Source organism: Parambassis ranga, chromosome 2 (genome assembly GCF_900634625.1).
Source record: "Parambassis ranga chromosome 2, fParRan2.1, whole genome shotgun sequence".
In the NCBI taxonomy this organism is placed as follows: domain Eukaryota; kingdom Metazoa; phylum Chordata; class Actinopteri; family Ambassidae; genus Parambassis; species Parambassis ranga.
The window spans coordinates 26,986,204-27,013,333 of record NC_041023.1 but is presented as its reverse complement, the minus strand read 5'-3'; the positions used below and the strand labels follow the sequence as shown (position 1 = coordinate 27,013,333).

At 40.8% G+C, this 27,130-nt stretch overlaps 1 protein-coding gene across 6 annotated transcripts in view; it reads left to right on the top strand.

Moving 5' to 3' along the window:
* Nucleotides 1-834: 834 nt before the first annotated feature.
* The window catches only part of tmtc1 (transmembrane O-mannosyltransferase targeting cadherins 1), a 91,883-nt gene continuing 65,587 nt past the window's right edge, over nt 835-27,130 (top strand). For all 6 annotated transcript variants that reach the window (XR_003670206.1, XR_003670208.1, XR_003670210.1 and 3 more), the window contains exons 1-4: nt 835-1,256; nt 14,001-14,178; nt 25,630-25,703; nt 26,028-26,204. Coding sequence is in view for 1 of the 6 variants with exons in the window: in XM_028399639.1 (XP_028255440.1) it covers nt 961-1,256; nt 14,001-14,178; nt 25,630-25,703; nt 26,028-26,204 (725 nt within the window). In the remaining 5 variants the exon portion in view is untranslated. The remainder of the gene's footprint in view (nt 1,257-14,000; nt 14,179-25,629; nt 25,704-26,027; nt 26,205-27,130) is intronic.

Sequence of the window (27,130 nt, the reverse complement as noted above, 5' to 3'; positions counted from 1 at the left end):
GAAACTTTTTTATGTTTTAATGTGATGCTCTTTTTTCTTACTACCGAGGCAATTCTGCTGTCCTCTGCTGAAATAATTACACGTAGCAAATACAGTATGTTATCTTAAAGCAATAAATCTAATGGTCTTTTACCCCATGTTCACCGTAGGCTGTTTAGGGCCATATATTTGAATGTCCTTGAGTTAAAAATGTGCAGTAGAATTTTTTAGGGAGACCTGTAGCAGGTCCGCACACTTAGAACTTAGAATATGCAACTAAAAAAATATTTAAAAAAATAAAGACATGACCTTGCTTCATGCTGCTGCTGTGGACAGGAGAGGTCACGTCAATGCTTTTTGTAATCATGCGCTGGTGCAGTTTCCACCAGGCAGTATTGATTTTCTGCTGCTGATGTTTCCATAGGGGAGAGCGGCAGAGTACCCATGCGCATGCGTCCGCAGGCGGGTTCACAAGGCTGGTGTGGCGTTTACCGACTCCACAGAAGCTCGTACATCCAAAAGTTTACGCGTTACCATGCATTTAATTTGTAAAAGGTAAACTGTTGAGACAATGTAACCTTCTTAAAATCTCGAGTTTTTGTTTTCACGGTTTGAAAAATATAGAATATACGTACATTACGTTTGTGTTTTAAAACACAAGCAATAAGCTTCAATAATAAATTACATGTGTCGAATAGAATGCAATCAAAATGCAGTAATACTTACGTAACTTATAATAACATCACTTTACATTTGCACTTGAATAGAGGAAGCACACTATTTGAAGGTGAGCTGCGGTCTCTCCTGTACCATGAGTTTAGGATTTCCCGGCTGCACGTGAAGGAAGCACAAAACATCCACACCGTCCCCCGCTGTCCAGAGCACACACTGTCGCTACCTGTCAAGCGGAATGGACGTATCCTCTGATACTCCCAGCTTCATCCTCCTCCCAGTGGAGCTGCGGGAGAAGCCAGGCCCGACATGACAGCGCCGGGACGGGAGAAAAAAGCCCGCCAGCAGCCGCGGTTGACCGTGCGGCCGGAGGCGGTGTTGACTGCATGTCGCTACGCCGTGCTGGCCGCCCTCTGCGCCCTGTGCTACAGCAACTCTCTCCACGGGGAGTTGGTGCACGACGATGTGTGGGCTATCATCAACAACCCGGACGTCCGACCGGGCTCCAGCCTCAGAAACATCTTTACTAACGACTTCTGGGGCAAGAGGATGGCGGACAACACGAGCCACAAGTCCTACAGACCGCTGTGCATCCTCACCTTCAAGTAAGTTCGGACAACTCACCTGGACCTCCGACAAACAAACAGTTTACGCTAGTTTATGCTAATGTCACTAATATTAGTGAACCCTGTGCAGGAAAGCTCATTAAACACGCAGTTAGGGCTGACGTCATGTGGTCGTCCCTTCATGGAAAGAAGCTGTTGCAGTCTCCTGCTTAACTTTACAACAATCTGCGCATAGTGTGTTATTCTTTGGAAAGATAGAACCGATGTGTCTCTCAAACTCGTTCATATTTACATTAAAAGTCAGAGCAGCCTGTCCCAGCACATCCCATCCCTTCCTCCCCACACCGCTTCTTCTCTGATGCGAGTTCAGGTTTAAAGGAATCAACATGTCACTGAGCCAAAAATCAGGAAACGTGGAACTAGTTGCGCAGCTTTCGTACAGTTTAATGGTGATGTAGTTGGAGGTGTGTACATGAGGAGAAGTTACTGTGCAGGATGCTGCCGGGCTGCGGGAGGGCGGGTCCTGCTGCTCGCTGTTTGGCGCTGGGTGGAGGTGGGGGAGACCAGGCGAGCGTCCAGAACAGGCTGGGCATGTGTTAGAAATGAATATTAATTTTGCAATGAGTGCATGAAAACAAGAAGCCCACACAGTGTTCCTGAAGGAGGGAAAGAGTCCAAACTCAGGTTTTAGAAATGGAAACAGGTCTGCTCCTCCAACACTCATCCTTTATCCTGCTTAGTTTCATTATGCAATAATTTGCCTTTCCCAGAAAAGTTGAATAGCCTTTATTTTTTTATCTTAAACTCCAAACAGACAAAATAAAAGAAACCCCTGATGAGCAGAGATTAAGATTAAGATTAAGATTAAGAAACCTTTATTAGTTTATTAGAGATGCACAAAGATTGCTTCCACACAGGCTCCATGGCACAATTACCCTCCAATTATCCAATTATGTGCAGGGAAGTGGTGCAGTGGTACCTCACAGTATGACAGCTTTAGTATAAGACCTGCTGCCTGGCTGTGGACTGCGCCTGTGTGGGCTTCTTCTAGGTGGTTACAGTGCTGTGCACATCAGGTGAATCCATCATCACTGACAGCTGCACTTCATGACAGTGCTGCTGGCTTGCACTGAACTGACATCACCACTTTTTCTCGAGTAAATCAAATGTTCTCATTTCACAGAGAGGTTTTAGATGGGGAAAACAATGAAAATGTATTGATCATATTTTTGACTTTTGTAAACAGATCAACAGCAGTCTAACAGCAAAACTATCCCAACAGCTGAGAGAGACCTTGTTCATGTGCTGGCAACCGTTTATACATTTTGTGCTGGGATTCAAATTGTCTCAAATTGTCAGTTTGTGAGTTTTTCATTCCACAGCATCACAACGGTGCTCTGTTGGACTCAGATCTGTTGACTGTGGAGGTCATTGGAGTGCAGTGAACTTGCTGTCATGTCTGAGATGATCTGAGCTGGGTGAGATAGTGTTTATTTCCACCAGAAGTATCTATCAGAAGATGTGGATGCGGTGCTTATAAAGGAATGGACATGGTCAGCAACAATACTTATGTTTGATGTGGTAGTTTGTCCTCTGGTTTCCAGTTTTGCAAATACTGCAAAGTTTGGATGTAAACATCAGAAGTAAGCAGTTATGGAAATCTCTAATGCACAATTTCCTCTTTAAAATTGTCAGCCATACACATGCTTGACTGAAATATTAAATAAAAACTGTTACTCTTAATAAAAGTTAATGAGGAAGCATTTATGTATTCAGTAATATTGCTATTTATATAAGCCTTTGTCATGTGTTGGCTGTGCAGGCTTTGCAGCAGAAGAGCAGTTGTGTCGCCACTCAGGATTCACTGTGACGCTCAAGGGCACTTCAGCAGCAACAGGGTAAACGCTTGCTAACAAGGAGCTTTGATAGGGAATCTGTTGACCCTGCTCCCTTTACTCAACCAGGGAGACAGGTGAATGAGAACTCCTGATGAGGCAAACTGCAGCAGACTGATGGCGTGAGAGAAAGTGGAGACAGTCACTGATTGTTCCTGTGATAATGTGTTCAGAGACTGTTCACAGATCAAAACACAGAACTGTCAGTGAACGCAGCCGCAGAGAGAAAGGTTGAAAAAAAAAAAGGTACAGGATCGCTGATACAGACCGCAGCTTTGGGCTATAGCTGGTATGCATACAGTCACCAGGATAAGAGTTTTTCATCCAGCTTCTTTTCAGATTTCCTACAATTGCTGGTCCAATCACATTCACAGCATACATTGGAAAATGCCTAATGAGTTGCCTGGAGGTGGTTTGGGTGTTTTACAAGTGTACCTGGTTGGAGGGGTTTGGATATCTGTTAGCTTTTGTCTAGGTTGCTCACATGGACACTGTCCCAGACTGTTCTAGACTTCTAACAATCATTGGTACACCTTTAGGGCTCCCCAAACCTCCACCCTCAGCCCCATGCTGTTTTCCATTTGCTTGCTTAAAAGTGTGTGAGTCATGTAATTGCTCCGGAGACTACAATATCGCTGTCTGAGCTTTAAAAATGTTTCAAACTAAAATGTCTTGGAATGGTGAAGCTTTCACTTATCCTTGTATGTAATGTGTATTTTAGCAGTATTGTATTGTATATAATACCACATGAAACATGTTTTGAGCATTAACAATCTACGTCCATTAGCTCAGCCTGGTTCTGGAAACAACACTCCGGGCAGCTGTATGCATGGTGGGATGGGTTATGGAATGTGATTGGCTGTGTTGGTGATAGACATAATGTAGCCCCAGGCAAAGCTAGATCCGTATGCTGTGCTCTTAAGATAACTGAACCTGAGAGTCCTTAAGTGTAAACTTTGGTGTGTGTATGTGTATGTGGTCAGGCAGCAGGATGGTTTCATTGTTTGATGACAGTCTAATTACCCAACAGTGTTACAACCTCTCAAGCAGCTGCTTGCCAGTCCTCCCTGTGGTAATGCAGTTGTTGGAGGAGATATTGACGGCTTAATGTTCCTCCTGAGAACGGGCAGTGTGGCCCACGGCTTTCCAGGAGCATCTGCTCTCATAAACACACCAACAGCTCCTAATGATGGTTGTGTGCTGCAGACATTGGAGCCACAGTAATGGTCGGTGTAGGGAAAGGTGATCTCTCAGGACTGACAGGTGTTGCCCTTATTGCTTACATGGGTAGGATATTCACTGCTCTGTGTGGTAGCTCCTGCTGATACTTGGCCATCAATTTCTTCTTATAACATTCCTGGATGGAGAACGAATGTGTGCATATGAATGAATGTCCTCCAACAAGAATGTCTGAGCGTCAGTCATTAACCCACGACTGCTGTATACAGAGAGAGGCCGCCATTTTGGACTGTGAGGAGAAACATAATTATGTCACAGGGAATGTCAGAAACATATAGTCTGCTATCAACTTAACAATCAAGACTTGCAATAATTAGCAGATTGCAGGAAGAAAACAAGCCTCTGACCATATCTATGTGACAGTTATTAATAAGGCTATAATTGGGTACAGACAGTCTGAGGCTGGTGGAATTGCTTGTTTCTTCCTGCAGCTGTTTCAGCATCATGTGTTCTCATTTGCCCTACAGACATGAAAAATATTGGATTGTTTTCACAGATTGGATCAGATCAGTAGACCTGCAGCTGAGAGAGCTCCTCTCAAACATGTATTTATGTGTGCGTCCAAGTATTCAGATATGTGTGATCTTTGATGCACTATGGACATATTTAATCAATGCTCGTGCTGCTTCCTATACAGCCTTTCTTTTCCAAGTATGGCATGGTGTAATAATTTGCTTGTGTTGTGGAGACATGTTGAATGGAAAGGATGTGTGAGGCTGTCAACATAACAGAGCATTTTCCTCTTTTCAAAACTAATGTGTAAAAGCTATTTTCTATCCTAAATATTTGTATAAAGGAATTATTAAGGTCTCCTCAAGTACAGGAATGTTTGCACAGTGTCATAAACATTCTTCTATATCCCCTACTGGGACATCTGTTTGACGGATGTTTCGAATGGTTTGTCATACAGAACCATGGGGGAAGTTGCCATTTGAGAAAGACCATGTTCTTTCAGAAACTACTTGATGGGTGATTGGCTGAACAATGCAAGAACAGCTGCATTTTATTCATGCACTTATCTTGAGATCACAAGTTAAGTAGTTGATTATCTTAATATATAAACACTTGTTTTCTAATCATAATCACTTAATTTATCTTGAAATCACAAAGCCGGTTCCCTTGTTCTTTTAGTTAAATACGAACAGCTTGTGGTATATGTAAACTCCTCCATCTGAGGCAGTAACTCATTGCAAGCCATCCCTTTCCAACTGAGAATCATGGCCTCAGACTTATAGATTCTAATTCTCATCCCCACCATGTCACACTCAGATGAGATCTTGAGGCCAAACTGAACCCCTTTTGCCCTTGGGCCTGAAATGAGAAAATTTTACCATAAAAATTACAGCACTTGTTTTGGTGGTTGTCAGTATGGTAAAATGGAGATGGAAGATTCAAAATTAATTTGTCTAATATAAAAGATTAAAATAGAAATAGAAATGTCTCACTCTGCTAAGTGTACTTCAGTGATCAACACACAGTTGACTTATTCTGCTAGCCGCTAAAAATCAGTACCAGCAGGACATGCTTCCACCAAAATAAGTCAGAAACAATCCTCTGCTTTTTAAGTGATGGCAGTACATACCGAGAGATTTTCTGGCATGCAGACATAGTGTGGCGGTATTTGTGGACATCTGTCTGAGCAGATGTCTCCAGCAGCTGGACAAATTTAACGATAGTTAGCGATAACATGACTACAGTGAACAGGTCACTACCATCATGTAAAAAAGGTGTGTTTGTTGTTTGTTAGAACAATTGAAGTCTTTGAGATGATAGGAGACTAAGTTCTTATTTGTTTTATATGTTACTATTGAACACTGCAGCCTCGATATTAAATGAAAAATGGGTAAGACTTTGATTTGTTTGATTCGTCCAACACATCAAGTGTGATCTGATTTATGTGCTCCAATGAAACCTGGAATCCCTGCAGCTGTTTGCTTTTTCCAGTACTTTGGACTTTCGCAGGTCAGGCAGTGCATTGCTAGAGATGGGAGTTTACACGATTTAAAATAGTATTTCTGTTTATTTGCTCTTCAATTTCCATTACTTTTTTGTCAGTGGTAAAAAAATTTATGTTTTTAATAGAAAAATTATTACAAAAGGTCTGTGTAGCCAACCAGTACCATGTTTGAGCGTTTAGGAGCGATGGACGCAGCCAGAGTAGGCTTCTCATTCATTTCCTTGATTGCTAGAGTGATGCTTCCCTTCTGATTGGCCCATTGAAAAACAGATGATTGTGATGGCACAAGTGCTTTTATCTCTTAAGTTTTCAACATATAAGTGCTCTGAGCATCCACAATAAAAAGGCAGGGCTGTCTTAAAAATTTGGCTCGGTTCTACACTCCACTTTAGGGTGGCTGCACGAGGCTGCACCAACGGCCTTGTCTGTGTCAACATCTCAGCCTCAGTCTTTGCCTTTTGAAATTGTCCATTTTCTGTAGTTGTTAGACTATTGATTTTTATTATAGTCAACTGTTGTTAATGAAAACCAAAAAGAAATCTCATCTCAACTTAAATCACACTTTGACTTATGTTGATAGTTGAACCATATACGGGTCTAACTTGTAGTCATAAGCTCTTGCCCCCATCATCTTTGTATGCATGCAGAGGAACAGATACTGCAATACTCCACTAACACCTGTGTCCTAGAGTCTTTTTTATGTGTATGTCTGCTGCTTTCCACATGGGGAAAGCATCATCTGTATTGTGAACCTAAGGGGAATGTTCTGTCAGTCCAGCATAGTCTTTTCTATGCCGGTGAACACTGCAGGGTTTTTGCAATGGAATCAAGGTGAAGGACACACACAGAAAGAATAAACACACACACACACACAGAGTGCAGCCTCAAGGCTCTTTTTATAACCAAGGTCTGATGTGCACCGTGAGCTCAGCAGTGATTGCATTGAAAAACAAGGGAGGGAGAAAGAAAGAAGTGGGCAGAGAGAGTGATAGCAAGAGGCCATGTGATTAAAATAGAAACACAAGGACGAGATGACAGAAGACAGGGAAGGAAGAAGTGGTGACGGATGATGTTCTGGTAAATAAAGAGAGGAAGAAGAGGAGGAGGAGATGGACACAGCAGATAATAGAAAGGGACAAGAGCGGGAGATGAAGAGTGAGAAACAAGAAATGACGAAGGGCGAGGAAGTGATTTATGACTCAGATGTTGTGTGAGCATCATTACAAAATATTGTTTATATATTTAAGTTATTACCTGAAGTTCAGGGACCTAGTCAGGGGCATGCTGCCATTCCCCCCATGAGGATGATTAACTATTGTCCATCCATTTTTCTTTATCCAATATTCAGAGCTTATCTGAAGCATTTTCTCCATTTTAGCTGTCTTTCCCTCTTGCCCACAGGGTTTTTATTCAGCCTATTTTACATTGCAGTGATTTGGCTCAGGGAAATTACCATAGCTGTTAACTGCTGATGCAATGTTCTCTGTAATAATTAACAACCTATTTTTAGTATTCTCCCAACCTTCCTTTGGGTCATGGCCCAGTCTCTTTCACTTAGGAGAATATATCAAAGTAAAGACAGCTAGCCATCAAACCTCTGCTGGTGCTGCTACTACACAAGACTAACCAGCAGCTCATTATTTGGGGTGGAACAGTTCACAAAATCCATGGTTCTTAGGGCAGGATTATCGGGGTTCTGTTTGGTTTACATTGTTTTTTTAAACAGCTCTGGAAATACCATAGATCAGCCTTTTTATCCAACATTTGTGATATTTAAGAATCAGTTTTTACATTGTGTTGTTGCTCTTGCCACTGCTTCAGAGAGATGCTCCAGTGTTGCTCCTCAGTAAGAAAATAGCTATTGGCTGTCCCACTAAATGATGTCATTGCCCAATTTGCATAATTTAACGTGTTTGAACGAACACTGTTTTTTTTTTCAATTTTGCCATTAACTGCAGCTGAGACTGCTGCACAAAGCTACTGTGAGACTGACTGCCTGTGAGGGCTTTGGGGTGGGGGAAGAAGCTCACAGTTGTACCCGTTGCTTGTTGAGGACAGTAACTGCAGAACGATTTGTGCTTTTACGTCAGTAAAATGGCCAAAAGCCACCAGAGAAATCACTTGATTTGATGCAAGTTGCTTTTGAAAGTTGCCAGATTTATCGACTGACTCGTCTCTGTGAAAAATGCCACTCTGCATTACATGAGGCATGTCCTGAACCGAACACACGTCTCAAACAATGACACGTGTACAGAATGGTTCTGTTTTCCTGAACCGTCCTGTGCCCACTCATTATCACTTTTTCACCTCTTTAGCCAATGAGGATGACACTGCATCTGCACGGCTGGGTGAACATACCAGGTCATGGATGTATCAGGAATCCAGGCCTGTCGCCACGTCTGGACTACAACTATGGCGGCCAGGAGTTCCGGTCGCCCACCAGATTCCCGCCACTGGGAGTCAGGCACGTCCCTTTTCCCCCATGATCCTCTGGGAACCATGAACTATTTGGACTTCCACTTTGCAGTGTTTCTTTGCCAGATCGTCGTAATCCCAGCGTTTCTCGGACTTACTCTAGTGTGTGTGACTTACCTTGCCTCTGTATTTTGATTCTCTGCTTATCTCCTGTCGGTACCTTCACCCTGTTGGACTGATCTCTGTTAATAGACTGCCTTGGACCTCTCTCTGTGAGTTTGCCTTATCCCCCTGGACACTGTTGCTTTCGCGGACTGCCTTCTGTGTACTGTACCTCGACTGTTCCACTCTCACCTGCGTTTCATCCTGCCTGTCTCTGACAGCATGCTGTGGCATAAAACAGCAGAGAAATATGTAGAAACTTGGCTCTAAATAATCAGGGGCAGTTGGTTCATGGTAGCAGACGCCCAGACGTCCCTGTCTCCTGCAACTTCCTGTAGCTCCTCCTGGGGGACCCCCAGCTGCTTCTGGTCCACTGAGATTTAGTTCCTCAGGCAGGTCAGGACCTTCTGCCAGCCAGCCAGGGAGAGCAGCTCTATTTTAAGTAGCTCTGATTAGACCCAAATATTTATCTTAATATATATTTTAATATGTTTATGGAATACACTTGTATTTTTGGTCGATACCTTCTTTACTGTTTGTGTGATTCAATTTCATCTGATTCATTTGTGTATTTGAGTCATATATTTTAGTTTTACAGTGTAATAGTATAAATATTTATAAATAAGTGACTGTTAACATGTTTTTTCTGCATTAGATATATTGAGTTATTCCAGAGTCTCTGTAGAAGCTTTGGATCACCGACAATGTTTTGCTTGCTGTAAATATTTTTAACATATTTATCAAAATTTGGGGCAACCTCATCAAACTTTTAAGCTTTATGACTGGAAATAAACTATCAAGCCTTTCCTTTCTTTAGACATTTAGATCAGATACAAGCAATGTCAGCTGTTTTGAAACACTCTTGCTTTTGTTGCATATAATGAAAGTGCTTCCTTGGATGTAATTGGATTCACATATTGAGGTCATCTTTGTCTTTACTTGTCATTACTGTCATGTTGTCCTCTGTGATTGTGCACAAACATTCGATTAATTTTGTATGAGATGGACAATTTAAGACTAATAATGAGAAATCTGTGCTCTGGTGGTCAGCTCTAGGTTTGATTAAAAAAATTAATTCATCACAATATTACCTACAAAGACAAAATTCTGTTGTGTTTGGAACTTGGAAACTAGACTCGGGACTTGGACTCAGTCTACATACATAAAGCTACTGCCTCACCAGTCGAGCATTAAGTGTAATTGAATTGAATTCTGTAATGTCTTTTAGATTGAATTACTCCAAATGTCTCCCATGGAAATAATGCATTGCTGTAAATCCTTACATGGGCACTCCAGGACATGAACCCTGAAAAAGGAGAAGGATTTTTCACTCCATGAGTTATGGACATCTTTATTACCTAATAAAGAGGGCAGTGATATTAATATCCGATATTGGCCGTGATATTCAGAATCAGATGTCCTTTTTTATCCCCAAGGGAGCAAATTCTTTTTTGTTACGTACAAGAAGTGAATGATGGCATAGATTTAAAATATATAAAAAAATATCTAAGTAACATCTCAATCCCTGAGCTGTATCTAAAGGAAACATATTTACCACACCTTTACACGGTAAAGAGCATGATATAAAAGAACATACAAGAACAATTATGTATTACCCGTGTACATGTCTGTGTGACTGTTACAGTACAGCATTCTGTAGTGTAAGTGCGACAGGCAGGAATGATTTCCTGTGTCTCTCTGTGTTGCCGCGAGGGACTAGGAGTCTGTTACTGAATGAGCTCCATTGACCACGGCCTTGCTACCATGGCGTTGATCATTTCACTTCATTTCTATATATTTGCCGTGCATACTGCAACATGTATCAGCAGCACATGCAGTATGCCAGTAGAGATGACCTAAAAACACACAGGGAAACATGGAGTGAGCCAAAGAGTATGGTGTATGGTGGTGCCGATAAACAAAGCCCAGGTATTGGTATTCATATGAATGGAAAAAGTTGAATCATAAATGAATTTTTATCACCAATAGAGCAAGGGAACCTCATTTTTCACAATCCTCTGAATAAAGTAATTTTTCAGGAAAGTAAGACATAATTATGACTCCCCCATTAATGGTGAACACAGCTGCAGCTGTGACTCTACTAGCATGGCTCACTGTTAGAGACAGTGCTGACAAACCAGTCAGATTTACTAATTAATGCTGTCAGCTGTGCTGTCATGCTGGAAATCTTCCAGCCTGACGATCTGGATGGTGATGTCTTGAGTTTGAAATATAATGTGTCAGTTTTCAGCTTTAATTGCTTTTGTTTGAAACAATACACAGTTGGCTTAGCTTTTTTTAATGCATGCAGCCCACACAAAACACTGTTTTGTTACCCTATCACACACTTTAATGAAGTGGTCTCCTCACTATAATCGCCTTGCAACTACATTTGAAATTGTCACTCTAAATTCCTGAGTTCCTAAGTTGACTGTATTGGGTAGCTTAAGTTAAAGTGTGCCTGCTATAGGTAACTCACATTTATTTTTATTTATTAAAACTAGACATCTAGACATGGATCCATAGCCAGGACTGCAGCTTTCCCAGTGAAAGTTCTCCAGCTAATGGTTTATCAGTCAGATTTGATAAAGTTTTTTTTTATAAAATTCAGCAATTTTGTGCAACAACTTCTGAAAGCAAACTGTGAAATGTGCTCCCTAGCTTTTGAAGCATAAGCACATATGTTTGGAACAATTATCTGGGGTCTGTGGCTCAGGTTGTAGTGTGGTTTTACACCAGCCACAAGTAAAAAATCATCAGCTCTTGTGGCATACCAGTGTAAAAAATCATTCTTGCGACTTCAAGTAGTAGTAATTTTCTGAATGAAAATGGTAAAGAGTTAAGCTGTTGGCCCCAATGCCAAAAAGTAAAGTTTTACACCTTGTCTCTACCCTCCCCTTCTTTTTGTCTGTTTATTGGGAGGATGTCCTGATTCTTGTTGGAAGAAAGGGGTAGGATAAAAGTTTTAGGTTACATGGCTGCCAGTGGTGCACTTCAAATGGAGTGCTTTAAATAACTCGGTGAAAGAGATGCATCCGACCCAGAATTGATATTGAACATACTGCTCCTCTAACATCCATGCATGCAGCCGATAGAACACTGTGAACAATCTGCAATAAAGCAGCATCTTTTTATTTTGTGACTCGTTACCATCCACGGTTCGGTTGGGTTCACATTGTTGAGGTTTTTTCTACTTTTAACACTCTGGAAATACCAGATGAGAATAAAATACAAAGCCTATTTATCCAACATTCAACATATTTAAGAATCAGTTATCATTATCATTGTTATCGTTATATCATGTCAAGTCAATTTCATTTCTTTTTAATTTCTATGTAGTGCCAGATCATAACAGAAGCCATTTAAGATAACCTTTTCTATAAACAGGTCTACACTGTATTCTTTTATTAAACAAACTAAACTGCTTGTGTTATTTATCTTATTTGCATGGCAGCATGTCATTTCTGTCTGCATAGTTTAGATTTCACCACTGCTGTCTGCGCACAGAGGCACGATGCACGTACAAACACACACACACACATCGTTTGTAGTTGTCATCTGCAACTAAAAACGATCCCTACAGCCCATCTAAGAGATCTCAACTTCTGAAGATGGCATATTAGAAATGTGTCTGTCAGCCATTGACAAACACTGATCACATATCAAGTTCTTTAAAGGCTATCTCTTACTAAGCTGTAAATTCGTATAAGCTAATTGTAATGATATGAATGAGTTTGCAAGTCACCCAGAAGACCCAGGCTCATTATTATTCATGTGTGAGAGCTTACACAGGCCAATCACACAGAGGTCATGGTTGAGATTCTTCCAGCATGCAGTATGCATGCAGCAAAACCTACTGCCAAAATGTCCTTTAATAGCACACTGAACCCCAGCCTGCTCCCTCATTGGGAGTCTCTTTGGATAAGCACATGAGCATCAAATGAGAAATTTACATTCCTCTAAAGCTTTCACCTTGCGGGTTAGGACTCTTCCTGGGCTTCTGGGAAATTCATCTCACAGCCCTTCACTTGCTCCACACTCATCTCAGCATCAGCTATGAGGGCAGATCAGCATCAGCTAAGGTCAGGCTGAGATAATGGTGAGGGTTAATGCTTTCCCTCTACAAGCTGCAGCAGGCTTTATCAATCCTCCTCATTGAATTATGAATTGAAGAGGGATAGCAGAGGCCACAGTCTCCTTCATCACTTAACGGCCTGGATGAGGGCACACAGAGGACCCCATTAGAACTAATTATAATCAGAGATAAGGAGTTCTGTTCAGCTTCTATTATCTGGTTTATTTCCTTAAAGGTGGATTTCACATATAGAAACATTTACCCTTAGGGAAAATAACTTTGTTTTACTTTGTCACTAAAACATTTTATTATTCCATTTAGCCTGTTCAGAAAGTTTCCAGTAGTGGAAACGGTGCATCGGAAATCTTTAGTGTCACATGCAGTGTGCCACTTTGAGCTCTGATTTTTATAAGACTTTGACAGTGCTCATGCTTTTTGTGAACTGTACAAGCTCAAATCAAAGTTAATCTCATAGACTTGCTGGTTTAAATACATGCTGTATTGTCTTAGAAAATGTTTTATACAAACCTGAACCACTGAAAACACTTCCTAGGCTAGCTCTTATCAGGTTGTTGATATTCTGTCGTGCGGAGAGGGGAATGGTTACAGCCTAATACCAATTATGATAAACTAGGTGAAAATTGCATATCTCTCTGTTATTCCTCTGTGAGGGATTAGTGGCTGGAAGATGTTAAGCAGGATGTGATTTGGTGTCTGGAATCCGGCAGTCTCTCCCAAAGCAATCATTCTTTTTTCATTTGAAATTCATGGCACTGTGGAAAATGGATTGAGATTCTGTTCAGGATTATAAGACAATCACCTTATCCAGGAAATGTAATTTACTTTAGAGATTCACACCATAAATCCATAGCCAAATTTTAGATAAGATTGACCACTTATTTGTTTACATATGGTTACGGGTAATGAGAAAATGAAGGACAATGAATGCACTTATCCATTCATCAGCTCGTTAATCTCGTTTTGGCATTTCAAATATCATTTACACACTCAGATAATGCTCTGTTCTTTCTCTCTATCAGATTAAACATCCTGCTGGGCGGTATGACACCTCTTTATTTCCACATGGTCAACGTGTGTTTACACTGCGCCGTAACCTGCCTGCTTATGTACACGTGTGAACGCTACGTGTTCGAAAACCCACTCCTGGCCTTCGTCACGGCACTCCTCTTTGCTGTGCACCCTGTCCACACTGAGGCTGTGAGTACGAGACACACATCAGATTGCATGATGTAATTCATTAAGCCTGTGTTTGCACCCTTATACTGTATTGGAAAAGTTTTAAAATAAGATAAGCATGATAAGTAGTTTCTGTCTCTCCAACTGGAAAATTTGACCTTTCACAGTCTATACAAATAATTATTATGAGAGCAATGACATTTAGATCCCTGGAAACACACGCCCATATTCATCAGCTGTGATCATGCAGCAGCCTCCCCACCACTCTCATAAATGACAATTAAAATGATGCTACAGACAGGCAAACAGGGCCACATTTCCGTGTGGTGGAATAGCTTAAAACAAATGAGTCCTGTTTTGTTTTCACATCTTCTGTGCATATTTTTTGCTTCATTAATTTCCAAGTTAGAAACATTAACAGCAAATAGATAAAGTGAGAAATAAGGAAAACCTTGAAGTTTGTTTTGTTTGCACAGATGATGCAAGTTAATGGGGCGCAATGTATTACAGGCCCAATGTAATACACCTATGCTTAAATTTAAAAACAGTGTGTGCTAAGAACTGTAATTAGTTTTATACATATTCCGATCACATGGGATGCCTTCCTCATAGATGTGGCAGTGTTCTCTGCAGACCTCTGTAATGTGATACACATCTGGCTAAACAGATGTGCAGTTTATATGTGTTTAATGTGAAAATATTAGCACAGAACATGGATTACATTGTGCAGCCACTTTTACGCTGGATTAACTGACCACTTACCTTGACTTGTTTAGATGCTTCACCATTGACATTTGTAAAAATTCACTCTGTGTATTTCTGCAGCTTTTGTCAAAGACGGAAACTCAGTAAGGCTATATATATAATGAGGTGGCTAGATGCCCTTTAGATCTAATTTGGTACGATTTGGATGCACTAGATAAGAGCCAGTGAGACCTAATTCTGTGTGTGTATTTGTGATTTTGGTATGGCATTGAGGAAGTATAGGAAATTTCAGCAGTGGCAACTGGTCTTGCCCAAAAAACAGTCTGGGAAATACAATACTGGAGTGAATGTAATATAGGTTGGCAATTTATCTGGATTTCCATGAGTTGTGGGATTCCTGCAGGATGTGATTTATTCATACTCTGACTGGGATGGGACAAGAAATAAAGGCGACAGGTGGCAGGATTGGATTGTTGGATTATTTAAAAAAAGGCCTCATTTTTTATGTATAATCCTTCTGTTGTAATATAAAAAAATATTTTTGTTTCTTATTTTATAATGATGAAGATTCTCAGTCATCCAGGTCATCATACGTAGAGAAGATTGAAGCAAGGCATTTGGACTTGTAGAGTTTTCTAGAAGACGTTTCGCTGCTCATCCAAGCAGCTTCATCAGTTCTAACTGTTTGGTGGGGAAGCATGGTTTATATGTGGTTACAGACCTATGTGGGTGGGTCTGGGTAAAAACTTGAAAAAACAATAGCACTAAATGTTTCCATACTTACCTGTGATGATTTGGCTGACTGGGCCAGGTGTGTCTAACGACTAACGACTTTCTTATTTTAATTTTTTAATATTTGTAATATTAATAAGTAATTTTCTTCTGCAAGCATTAAGAATGTCTTATATTTGTTCAATACAGTCCTGTGCAATAGAATTTAGGGTTGTTACAGCCCTAATGTTGCTAAGCTAACAATTGTTTCTAAGCTTCTCCTTATGTGCGTTATAAAGAGATAAAGCAGTAAACAACAGAGAATTACAGCTGTCACAAATATATGCTCAGTAAGACATGAGCTTATTTATTCTTGAGTCTGTGGCGGATGATATTGCTCAAATTTTTGTAAGTCACAGTTCCCCTAGTTCAAATGGTAACCTCAAGGGCTGAGTAATGAGTAATGAAGCCAGCATGGGCTGGCTCAGAAAGTCAATTCCCATAGACTTCCATGTCAAAATGTCCATGGATTTAGTCTCTATCGAGGTGAGGAAATAATTTTTATACTAGTTTTTAATTATACTACTTATTTTTAATTATTTCCCACAGTTGAGGAAGTGATCACATAGAATGACAAGAGGGTGCTGACTTAATGCTTTACCTTTTTAACCTGTCTGTGGTAAACAAGAGTTTACCTGGACTATGATGCTGCCAGCTGAAATCTGACATCACAGTTTGTCCATATACACACTCCAGTAATGTATTTAATAGTATAATTAGTGTCATGGATGCAGGAGTAATGCTGTTCTAAATTCGGAGCGTTTTAGCCTATATTTCCCCTTACTTTCACAGTTCTTATGCTAAATGCCCCGTAGCCACCAGATAAGCTACAAAAGCAGCTTTGAACTACCAGTAACCATTTAATAGTTCCTCACCTGCAATCAGTACATCTAGTTGAGTCTTTGGGAGTTTCACACAGGGGTCGCCATGTTTCAGCCTGACACAGTGATGAAGTGGAACATCTACCCTGCCAGGTTTCATCAGTTAAGTTGTGCACCACCTAAAAACCTTTTGTACATCACCTGAACGTACAGTAATCACACTCAGTATTTATACTGTAGCCCGTAGCCTTACTGATTTTTAAATGAAAGTGCCTTTATTTTTATTTGAAATTCAGCTTGATTAAAAAAACAGAATTTATGCTAGAGTTGATTCAGAATTTATTCAGAGTCTAAACACAGACGACATCTCCCTCAGGCTCTGCTGGTTTTGTCCCAGTTGAGTTTCGTGTACTACTGCTTCCAATTGGGAACACAGTGCTACCTCATACCTATTCAACAGTTCTTTTTCTGTAACTGTGAGAAGGTATAAAATGTAAAAACAAAAAGTAAAAACAAAGTATATATATATCTATATATATATATCTATATATATATATATCTATACACATCTGTACCAAGCACCAGCACCTTTTATATAACAAAATTGCACCCTGAAGAAGTTCCTTTGAGTAAGGACAGAAAAAAAAGCTTTGAGCAACAGAGCAGACCTCTACGATCAGCATTGTATCACACTCTTTCAACCCTCCGAGTCTTTTGTGTCCTTGTATGTCAGCCTCTTGCCATTTACAACCTCTGCTCTACTTTCTGTGTGATTCCCAAAGGGCAGCATCTCCCCTTATCTGACTCTGAAAAGTGGTGAGTCAAGTTGTGCAAGTTGTGAAATATATGCAAAGCAGAGCATTATTATTCGTCTCTTCTGCTCCAACAGGTGAGATGACAATAAAAGGCTCAGATGTTCGCTACATGAGCACTGCAGAAAATTATAGTGTGGATGAGCGGAAGGGGGAGGGTGGATGAAGCAGAGCAGTGTGTGTATGTGTGTGTATGTGGAGGAAGAGTGGAGCGGAGGAACAGAAATGCATGAGTTTCTGTCGAGGATGCTGATGAAAGAAAGCGAGAGGCAGGTGTAGAGGGAGGGATGAATAGGGAGCAGCAGGGGTTGTAACAGGACAGGCCTCCTGCCAGGGCCCTCTCCTGACTCCCTGTACAGAGAGACATGAAGAGGAAGGCACGAGCACAGGAGAGAGAGAGAGAGAGAGAGAGAGCTGGGAGCAAAGGAAGCAACACAACACGACAGAGAAGAGTGTGAGAGCAGGAAGCGTGAAGGAGTTAGAAATAAGGTCTCAAAGTCTCCAGGCCGGCAGAGGAGAGAGTTTGATTTCCCTGCTCATCTCCCAGCATGCCAGTCAATGTGCCAGAACAGGCACAAACAGTTGGGGTTGAAGTGACAGTGAGAGCGGAGGGAGGGCTGGCAGTTGAGGCTAGGTTTGTATATTTATATCAAGTTTCACATTTCTAATATTCCATTTGCAGTGTTGTTACCCTTACGTTATCACATCATATACCAAATGCTGATTGGTTGAAAAGTTGTCTCAAAGCTAGAACAGGGACAAGTGCAGTGAAGTTTACACTGAAAAGTGTGTGTATCATACAGCACGTAAAAGCAATGACAGTACACACGAACCAAGCAGCCCACGGCCCTGTTTTTTCACATATTTTTGACACCGCTTCCTTTGGGTTAAAAATAGCTACAACAGGTAGACGTGTATCTTCAAAACTCTACGTAGCACCAACACAAAACTATACTGCACCTTCTCAAAACAACACCTTTACAATGCAAAAGCAATGTTCCCACTCTGTGCCAACAGTGAGGTGAGAAGACGTCTAATTTGACACCAGCCTGAGCATGTAGAATCTTTGCACCTCCTGCTAACTGGAATAGGATTCATGATTCAGCCCAAATGTGCACATTTTAGACAAAAGTCCAGTTTCCATCAAATACCAATATTTTCAAGAGGGAACAAAGTGGATGGAAACTGGTCTGTATGCACACCCACACACCCACACACACTGATGACTCCCAGACTGTAGCTCAGTATAAACAGGCTGCGTCATTAGGGCCAGATGGAGTTCATTTCTCATATTGTGATAAGGAATGAGATTGGCAGAGACATACACTCAGACTGCAGACACACACTTCTTAGCCAGGTGATTACACACAAATCCAACTTGTATTCTCTTTCCAATCAGTTCTGTCCTTGTTCATCCAATTTGAAATGCCTTAGGAACCCTTCCAGGAGAAAGATTCAAGGTTGTTCTGCATTTCTAAATGGAAGCTGCTGCCAATCCTCTGAATTGCTAGTTTTTTTGTTTTTGCCGTAGATGCTTTTGTCTAAACACACAGTTATTTCATTATGTCTGTTATAAACTAGAAAAATTAATGAAAGCTTGTTTGGCGCTGGTGAGCCTGCATCAGTGGATATGAGTAAATGGTATCAGGGATGCTTTGTTGAGACTGAAATTGATGGCTTTTAGTTAATTGATGACTGATATCATTAGCTACAGTCACTAAATGATGGACTACACCTGACTGTGGGTTTGCTAAAGATCAGCAGCAAAAGGATGCTGCCACTGTATTTGAAACCCAATGCACAAGTCAGATAATCCTCCATCCTATGTTTCCAATAATAGTTTAATAATCCAGAAATAAGTTCTCACTTTCATGAATGAAATAAGTATTTTAACTATCAATCAGCAAGATTTCTGCCCCCAGATGTATTTTATACAGGTAAGGAGCTTTCCAAGGATGTCAGGGACAAGATTATTCCAGCATGACAATGATCCAAAACACATGGTCAAGGCAACAAAGAATTAATCAAGAAGAAGCATATTAAGGTCTTGGAGTGGCCTAGTCAGTTTCCAGACCTTAATCCCATAGAAAATCAGTGGAGGGAGCACAAGGTTCCAGTTGCCAAACATCAGCCACTAAACATTAATGACTTGGAGAGGATCTGCAAAGAGGAGTGGGACAAAATCCCCCCTGAGATGTGTGCAAACCCTGTGGCCAGCTACAAGAAACGTCTGACCTCTGTGACTGAAACAAAGGCTTTACCACCAAGTACTAAAGCACGTTTTGAGAAGAGATCAAATACTTATTTCATTCTTGAAAATGAGAATTAATGTATAACGTTTTTAATGCATTTCGCAGCATTATTTTGTTATTGTTCTGTCTCTCACTGTTCAGATAAAGCTCTTGTTGTGCTCTGATATTGTGCAGTACCCCAATCTGGCATCAGACATCCCTCTTTCTAATTACCGTCTGCATCTTTTTCCTCCTTTTATTGATTTGGACTTTGATTTGAAATAAGGATACTTTTAGAGGGGGCTCTTTTCTTTTTTCTTCTGTTATTTTGTTGGGAAAAAACTGAACCTCAATAGAACCAGGGTCAATGAGACACCAAGTAAAGCTGTCTGTGTCCAAAATGCCTGGTCTGGCAGGGAGTCAGCCGGTCCATATCCAGTGAATGAGGCTCCTGTTTCAGAGCTGAAAAGCCTCCATTCTTCCATACCTCTTCTCCTCTTTCAGCTGATAGAAGCTGGCCATGTGTGGATCCCGTCAGCCATATGTGTGCCGTGTTGCTCAGGGCCAACACACAAACACACACTCTCAAAATACAGCTGTCTCTGGACTGCTGGTGAAGGCCAGGACAAACAGAGCCGACGGACAGGCGACCCGACGTACACAACTCTTTCTAGAATGTGCCCAGGGTGACATGCTGCCTGCAAAACACTCACAGTGTGTGTGTGTGTGTGTGTGTGTGTGTGTGTGTGTGTGTGTGTGTGTGTGTGTGTGTTTGGGTGTGTTTAACTGAGCTGTACTTTTACACTTCCTCTCTCCCTGTGCTGGGGTTTGGATGCAGAGAGGCAGCTGCAGCCCAGCTCAGATTCCTGCTGAATTATGTAATTGTCCTGAATTAGAGGGAGAGAGAGGAGACAAGTGAGACAGCCAGACAAATAGGTATGTTTCTCTCCTCCTCTTCCTTTGTCACACTGGCTGCCTCCACATCGGCTTTTTTTTAATCCGCAATTACATCTCAATTACAATTTAAAAGCCTCCTGTAAACCCATTGATTGCAGTAAAATGGCACTCCAGAAAACTTTTATTTTATTTTACTGCCATCAAGAGACAGTTTAAAAAAAGCAAAGATGGATCCCTGATTTATATCAATACCAATGGACCCTTTATCAGACCATGCTTGGTGAATTCGCAAATTTATCAAACTCCACAGCATAGTGTTATACATTTCTCCTTGTTCATTCACATTGTTGTAGACACTAGTGTTACCTCTAGGGTTGAGAGCACAACAAAATGCAGAAGTGACCAAACATCAGACAGAAAGGATGAGAAATTGTCTGTGGTCAGCGCCTGCAGAACCTCTCCTTTATAGGGGCTGTCTTGATAACTGCCTCTCATTTCCACCTGTTGTCTGTTCCATTTGCACAACAGCAGCTGAAACTGATTCACAATCAGTGTTGATCCTAACTGGACAGGCTGATTTCACAGAAGTGTGATTGACATTGTGTTACTTAAGTGTTCCCTCAATTGTTGTGAGCATTGTATTTATATATTTACACAGCATTCTTATAGAAATGTAGTTCTGAGCATATTATATGACCTTGTGTGTTGGAAAGGAGTGATGCTATTGGAGGAGGAGGGTTGGAGCTGGAGATGAGGTGTAATGGCAGAAATGGCAGTTTGATTTCTCCAGGCTGCCTGTCAATACAGGCAAGGCATCACATGTTGTCAACACATGCTTTTTTAGGACTCTGTGTGTTGGTTGCACCTAATGCACCGAGCAACTTTGACAGCATCTCCTCTTCCTCAGCTTCAGGCAGAATAATCTGTTTACTGCTGCCTGCTTTCCAAACATAGTATTATTATTATTCATTATGTTTATGTGTGTTTGCCTGTATGTGTATATTTATACAGAGAGAGGGTACACATACTGATATTTTATTCATGCAGAGAGACACATCTACCCTGTGCTCTCTTACTACACCTCCCCCCTCCTTGCTCATCCTTTCATCTTGCTCCTCTCTACCTCTCCTTCCATCACTCTTCATCTCTAACTTCATCCCATGTTCTCTCGCCTTTCATCTCCAACCATGCTGGCCTCTCAAAGTGTGTGTGTGTGTGTGTGTGTGTGTGTCTAAACTATGCATGTCATGACACACACACACCCTACAAAGGCCATCCACTTAAAGTTGTAAATAATCTCCTTTCATCTTACTGATTGCACGAGGTTTAGGCAACTTGTGTGGGTGTTACAGAGACATATGCCTGATAGACAGTTCTGCCTATTTTGTAGAAATTCCACAATGCAGCACAGACACACACACACACACCAAAGCAAAAGCTCAAAACCAGTGAGTGTAGTGTGAAAGCCACAACTCCTCCTTTCCATAAGGCTGCAGCTGCTTCCAGCTGAGGGAGACACACCCCTTCCTCTGTAAATACTCAGAGGCTGCTGGCTTTTTTTACTGTGTTGGTGATAGGACATTGTGTATCATTGTAATGTTGTTAGCGTCATTCATGTATCAGAATAAAAACAGAGCAGTGGCGTATTCTAGCTAGATGCTGATATAGTAGCTGTAGTGTTGTTGTCACTGTTAGGTTACCAGGCAACCAGCAGACTGATCTAACCTTCTTTGGCTAACAAGTATAGACAATTATGTGTTAATTAGTGAACCACAGAGGTGTTGGCAGGTGAAATATTGAACAGATGTAGGCTAGCTGTTTCCAGCTTTATGCTAAATTAAGCATCAATGAAAAGTTGATTTAAGAAAAAATGAATAAAAATGTTGAGTTCTAATCTGAATTTTGATCTAATCCCCACAAATAGTGTGTGTTGCATGTAAAGGGATAGCATGGTGTAAGCTGACACAAATTTATTCAGCTGAAAACTCAATATTTATGCCGGTATCCAGCCTTTTCTGCACTTTTACAATACTGTAGTTATATTATCAGAATTAATGGGAAACATGTTTTACTAAAATTGAAAAGTAGATACCCACCAACAAATATCTGGATAGCCTAATATTTGGGTCCAGCCCTTATACTTATATATAGTGATATAATTATTTGAGAACTAACATCAGGCTTTATATCCAACCTAGTCATGCACAGTGTCACATTTAATGAAGAAGATCTCTGCATGCCAGCAGCTTCTTTAGAATACTCATCCATAAAGAGGCTGAGCAGTAAACACAGCAGGTGTTCTCCATCAGTAGTCAAAGACTCAATATCTGCAGCGATGTCACTGATTGCTGTGTTTTTATGTGGTGTTCCTGACAAGCAATGTTTTCTAAAACTGATGACGGAAGGACTTTAGCAAACGCAAAACTTTTTTTGTGGTTTTTGTGATATTAAGGAAAACTGAGTTCGTTTTTCACAGACGTGTAACATTTTCTCCTGTTTTCAGCTTGGATTGATTATCAGCCTTTAACAAGTTAACACCCACTGTGCCCTTAAAAGCGGTTTTACATAGGAAAGATGGATGAAAACTACATTCTGTGGTTATGAAATCCTTTGAGAGGATTATAAAAGAGAAGGTTTTGGGTGCAGACTAATTTGGATCCTGGTCATTTTGCTTACAGGGCAGGCAGGGGTGTACATGGCTGAATACCATTTGCAACTGACTTAATATGGCCCAGGATAACCTTGAAATGAATTTTGCACGGTTGCTTTTTAATGATTTTTAATATAAATTTAGTATAAATTTTAACCACACTCAATGGCCAAATTCATTTTTTTCTGTTTTTTTTTGTCTCTAAACTTGTTTTTTGACTGGTTTGGGTTACTTTTTCAATTATTAGAATGTGCAGACATCTCCCAACTGTATAAAAGTCAAAGCCACAATGAAGGCCTCAGCCAATCCTTGCTGACCTTAGTCACTCCCTTGTTCAGAGTTCAGGTTCAAGTCATGTAGCCCCATCTGGTCGCAGATGGATAATCTGTCGAGTTGAAGAGCAATAGATCGGACAAGTCATTTTTCTTTCCTGCCACTGTTTCTGCTGGCCTTTTGAGCAACATATTAATTCTATGTTTTTTGTGTGAATTGTTCCTCTGTTCATAATCAATTGTACTTGTTGTATAATTCTCCCAGCATTGGCTTTAATCCCTGTGGAGCCTAAATACAACCTAAGGCATTCAATTACAGACTTTGGCATTGAATACCTTGGCACCAAAAGCTTTGGCGTCTTCTAGCCAGGTCTAATTTGATCCTGATGTAATTTAATATGTCTCTCCTGTTGTTTTGCTTTTGTGTGTGGGAGTCACTGAACTTCCTTTGCTCTTTTTTTAAAATAAAATATCACATGAAAGTCCACCCTCCTCTTCCCTCTCTGCCTGTTCTTTCTCTATCCCTGCTCCTTCCCTTCACTGAACCTCTATCCTCACCTTCCTCCCAGCCTGCTATTCATCAGTGCCTGCTGGTCATGTTTACTGCTGCCCTGCCAGGCTGCGGCTGACTGCCGCTCCACCACACACACAAAAAACCCATTGGATGATATCGTACGTCAGCTTAATGGAGTAAATTTTTAGAAGATATAGCACACTTACTGTCTATTACTCCCTTGATAGGAGGCTGCAATACATCCTGAACTCTTTCAGCTGTGGAGCAGACAAACCTAGCAAGCATTCAAAGCTGAGTAGCATTAGGCGTCTGGGTATAAAATGTTTATTCCCCTGGCTCAGGCCTGTCTAATCTGTACTTTACAGCAGGTGGTGTCAGCCAGGCAGCTCAGCTGGTCAGACACACTAAATAAGCATGCAGAAATTCCCCATAAATCATGTCTTAGTGTGCTATAAAGGAGAAAAATCAATGCAAGATATGCAGTGTTTTTAGTCAAGAAGTGTGACTACGCCTCATAACTAAAAACAGCTGGGACAGTGAAGTCAGCTGTTGTTGAAAGATTGTACCCTTTAGAATGCCTTATGCCATATAAATACAGTGTGTCCAGATACTTAGTATACAGTATATAAGATGTGCCAGGGTGTTTTACTGTATTGGGTACCTTCCTAGCAGCACACCTTTCCAGCTTTTCCTAACCACAATCCTCTGCTTACATGAAGTCACATGGTACAGTTGAGTTGTCAAGTACTGTCACATATGAGACAACATACTAAAGTAACAACAGCAGAATTCATTGAGCTCAGTGAATGTCATTTGACATTATCAGATGTTACAAATATAGCCATTATTAACTGGAACAGACCCCTTTTAAGCCTATAGTCATTTCTTCCTTTTGCACTGTAGCAGCCAATATGGATTTTTGGGACTGACACTCATTTTTATGGGGGATTATATTACATTGTGATTATTGGCTACAGTACACAGTATATATAGACACCACTGGATACTCAGCCCTTAGACTGAAGCATTTAAAAGAATGCTTGTCAGGAGATATCATAAGGAAACGAGCAACTGGATCATCTGATAGCCTAAGACCACTCCCATGAAACAGCTGAGGATTTTTTAAACGAGTAGGTAGCATGTCAGGAAACAGTTTTTGTGGCCTCAGTAAGGAAAATATGCACACTTTAATTGTAATACCTAATATAAAAACTAGCACAGTTATAACTGGTTCATAATCTTAACATTGTTGTCATTTTGTTTGTTTCTATCCACTTGAATATATACAATATCAATATGGCATACATAACCCTTAATAGAAACATATTTTTAGAGAGAATATTTCTGCATCCGTTTCAAATTCTCTAAACATATTTATCTGTTTATGATGTTAACACACCCAGTATTAGTAGCAAACATATTTTAGAGGGTGCAGGTAACACCTGAAGCTTATAGCCATACAGTATATGCTGCAGATACATAGGAGCTGTTACTACACATGACCACCAAGTCACATAAGTCACTAGATAACATGCTGTTTTAAAAAAAGCTGTTGTTGGCTGTGATAATAGGTACCTGTCCACGCTGTAATCACAGTAAATGTAGCTGTCAGGGTCTGGTTTGAACAAGAATTTGTCTGAGACATTACAGAGACTGTGATGTGCAGCCTGTCAGGCTGTGTTCCTCACTGTAACATAGCAACATAATGGGCCCCTCATGGACATCCTGCAGCGTTTCCTCAACAGGGCTGTCCGGCACATGAGTAATCTGTTAAATCTGTGTATGTGTGTGTATTGCAGGTGTCTGGTATCGTGGGCAGGGCTGACGTCTTGGCCTGTCTGCTCTTCTTGCTGACATTCCTCTCCTATATTAGGTAAGATGACTCTGTAGCACCAACAGCATTCCACACACATCCAGCAGTGTGTGCTACACATGTAACTGATGTAATAGGTCAAATTTAAGCCATTTTTTTTGTTTTTTTACATAATACATCCTAAAATTTTCCTGGGACTGTTGCAAATATCAATTTTTATATGGCACATAGTTATATTAATGAAATACATACAAGTAGAGTTAAAAAAAAACATGTCAGCTAGCTTTTTTTAAAAGAAGTTTACCTACTTTTAAACACCAATGTCATTGATCATTCTGACTTTTTCTATAGCCATCCTCTCATCTTCCTGTATTATTGTTCTAGGAGTGTGGGTGACGGTGCCTCCGAGGGCTCTCTGCCCTTCACGGCATCGACGTGGTCGCTGCTCGTCAGCTTGCTGCTGGGCACCTGCGCCATGCTGGTCAAGGAGACGGGCATCACCGTGTTCGGAGTGTGCCTGCTTTACGACGCCCTGGTGCTCTGCCGCAGGCCCCTCATCAAGTAAGCAAAGGCTGTTTGTTGTTTATGTTGTGTTTATTTTTTCCTTCTTATCATGATTTATGCGGCCAACGGGTCGCTGATCACGCACGCACTTTTTCAGCAATGCTTGGCTTTTTATTTACACAGCTAAACTCACTTCCACCTGGGAGCTGCCCGCTGCAACCGTAGACAATTTGTTTAGCAGACAGAGTGCTTTTTCAGGCACTGTGTGTACAGAGCTGAAAGCTGTTTGTATTTTTAATATATAGTGTGTGGTATAGTGGGTGTTTGGTTTTATTTTATTCAAGTGGACACCTTTGATATCGGAACATTTCTTCTGTTGTTTATGTCGTTATTCAGCACTACGCAATTTTCTCTCCTGCTCCTCACACCATTTTTCACTCATGTAATTGACATGAGTAATACGTTATAGGACCTGGGCATTGGGTATGGGCTCATATGCTTCTCTAGAGCACCACTAATTCTTCAGATTTATCACAGATGTTCACTTAGATCCAAGGATTAACTGATTAATACTTAGCAATCTGAAATCAAAGGTCACAAACAAACACAACAAATGTTTTGACAGAATTATTCAAATTTTGCACAAACGTAACTATGTTTAAAACGTCTAACTCAAGGATGAACTGAAAAGTCACATTCACAAACATATTATCTCCTGAGAGCCTTTATTCTCTTAAAACCAAAGCCCTATTCACACAGCGTGTTCATTGTGTTGCTGTTGGTGCACCTCACTGTTCTGTGTGAAATACACAGAAGCAAAACATTGGAGTATTTGTAAGGACAGACGCACCACAGTGTGAAACTGTGAGCAGGCACAGACAAAAATAAATGGGAAGCACACCTCTGGCAGGCATTTCCTTTGAGGTGTGCATCGAGGCAGCATCAAGGTGGTAGTTTTTTAGGTTTGTGAGTGTGGTAAACAA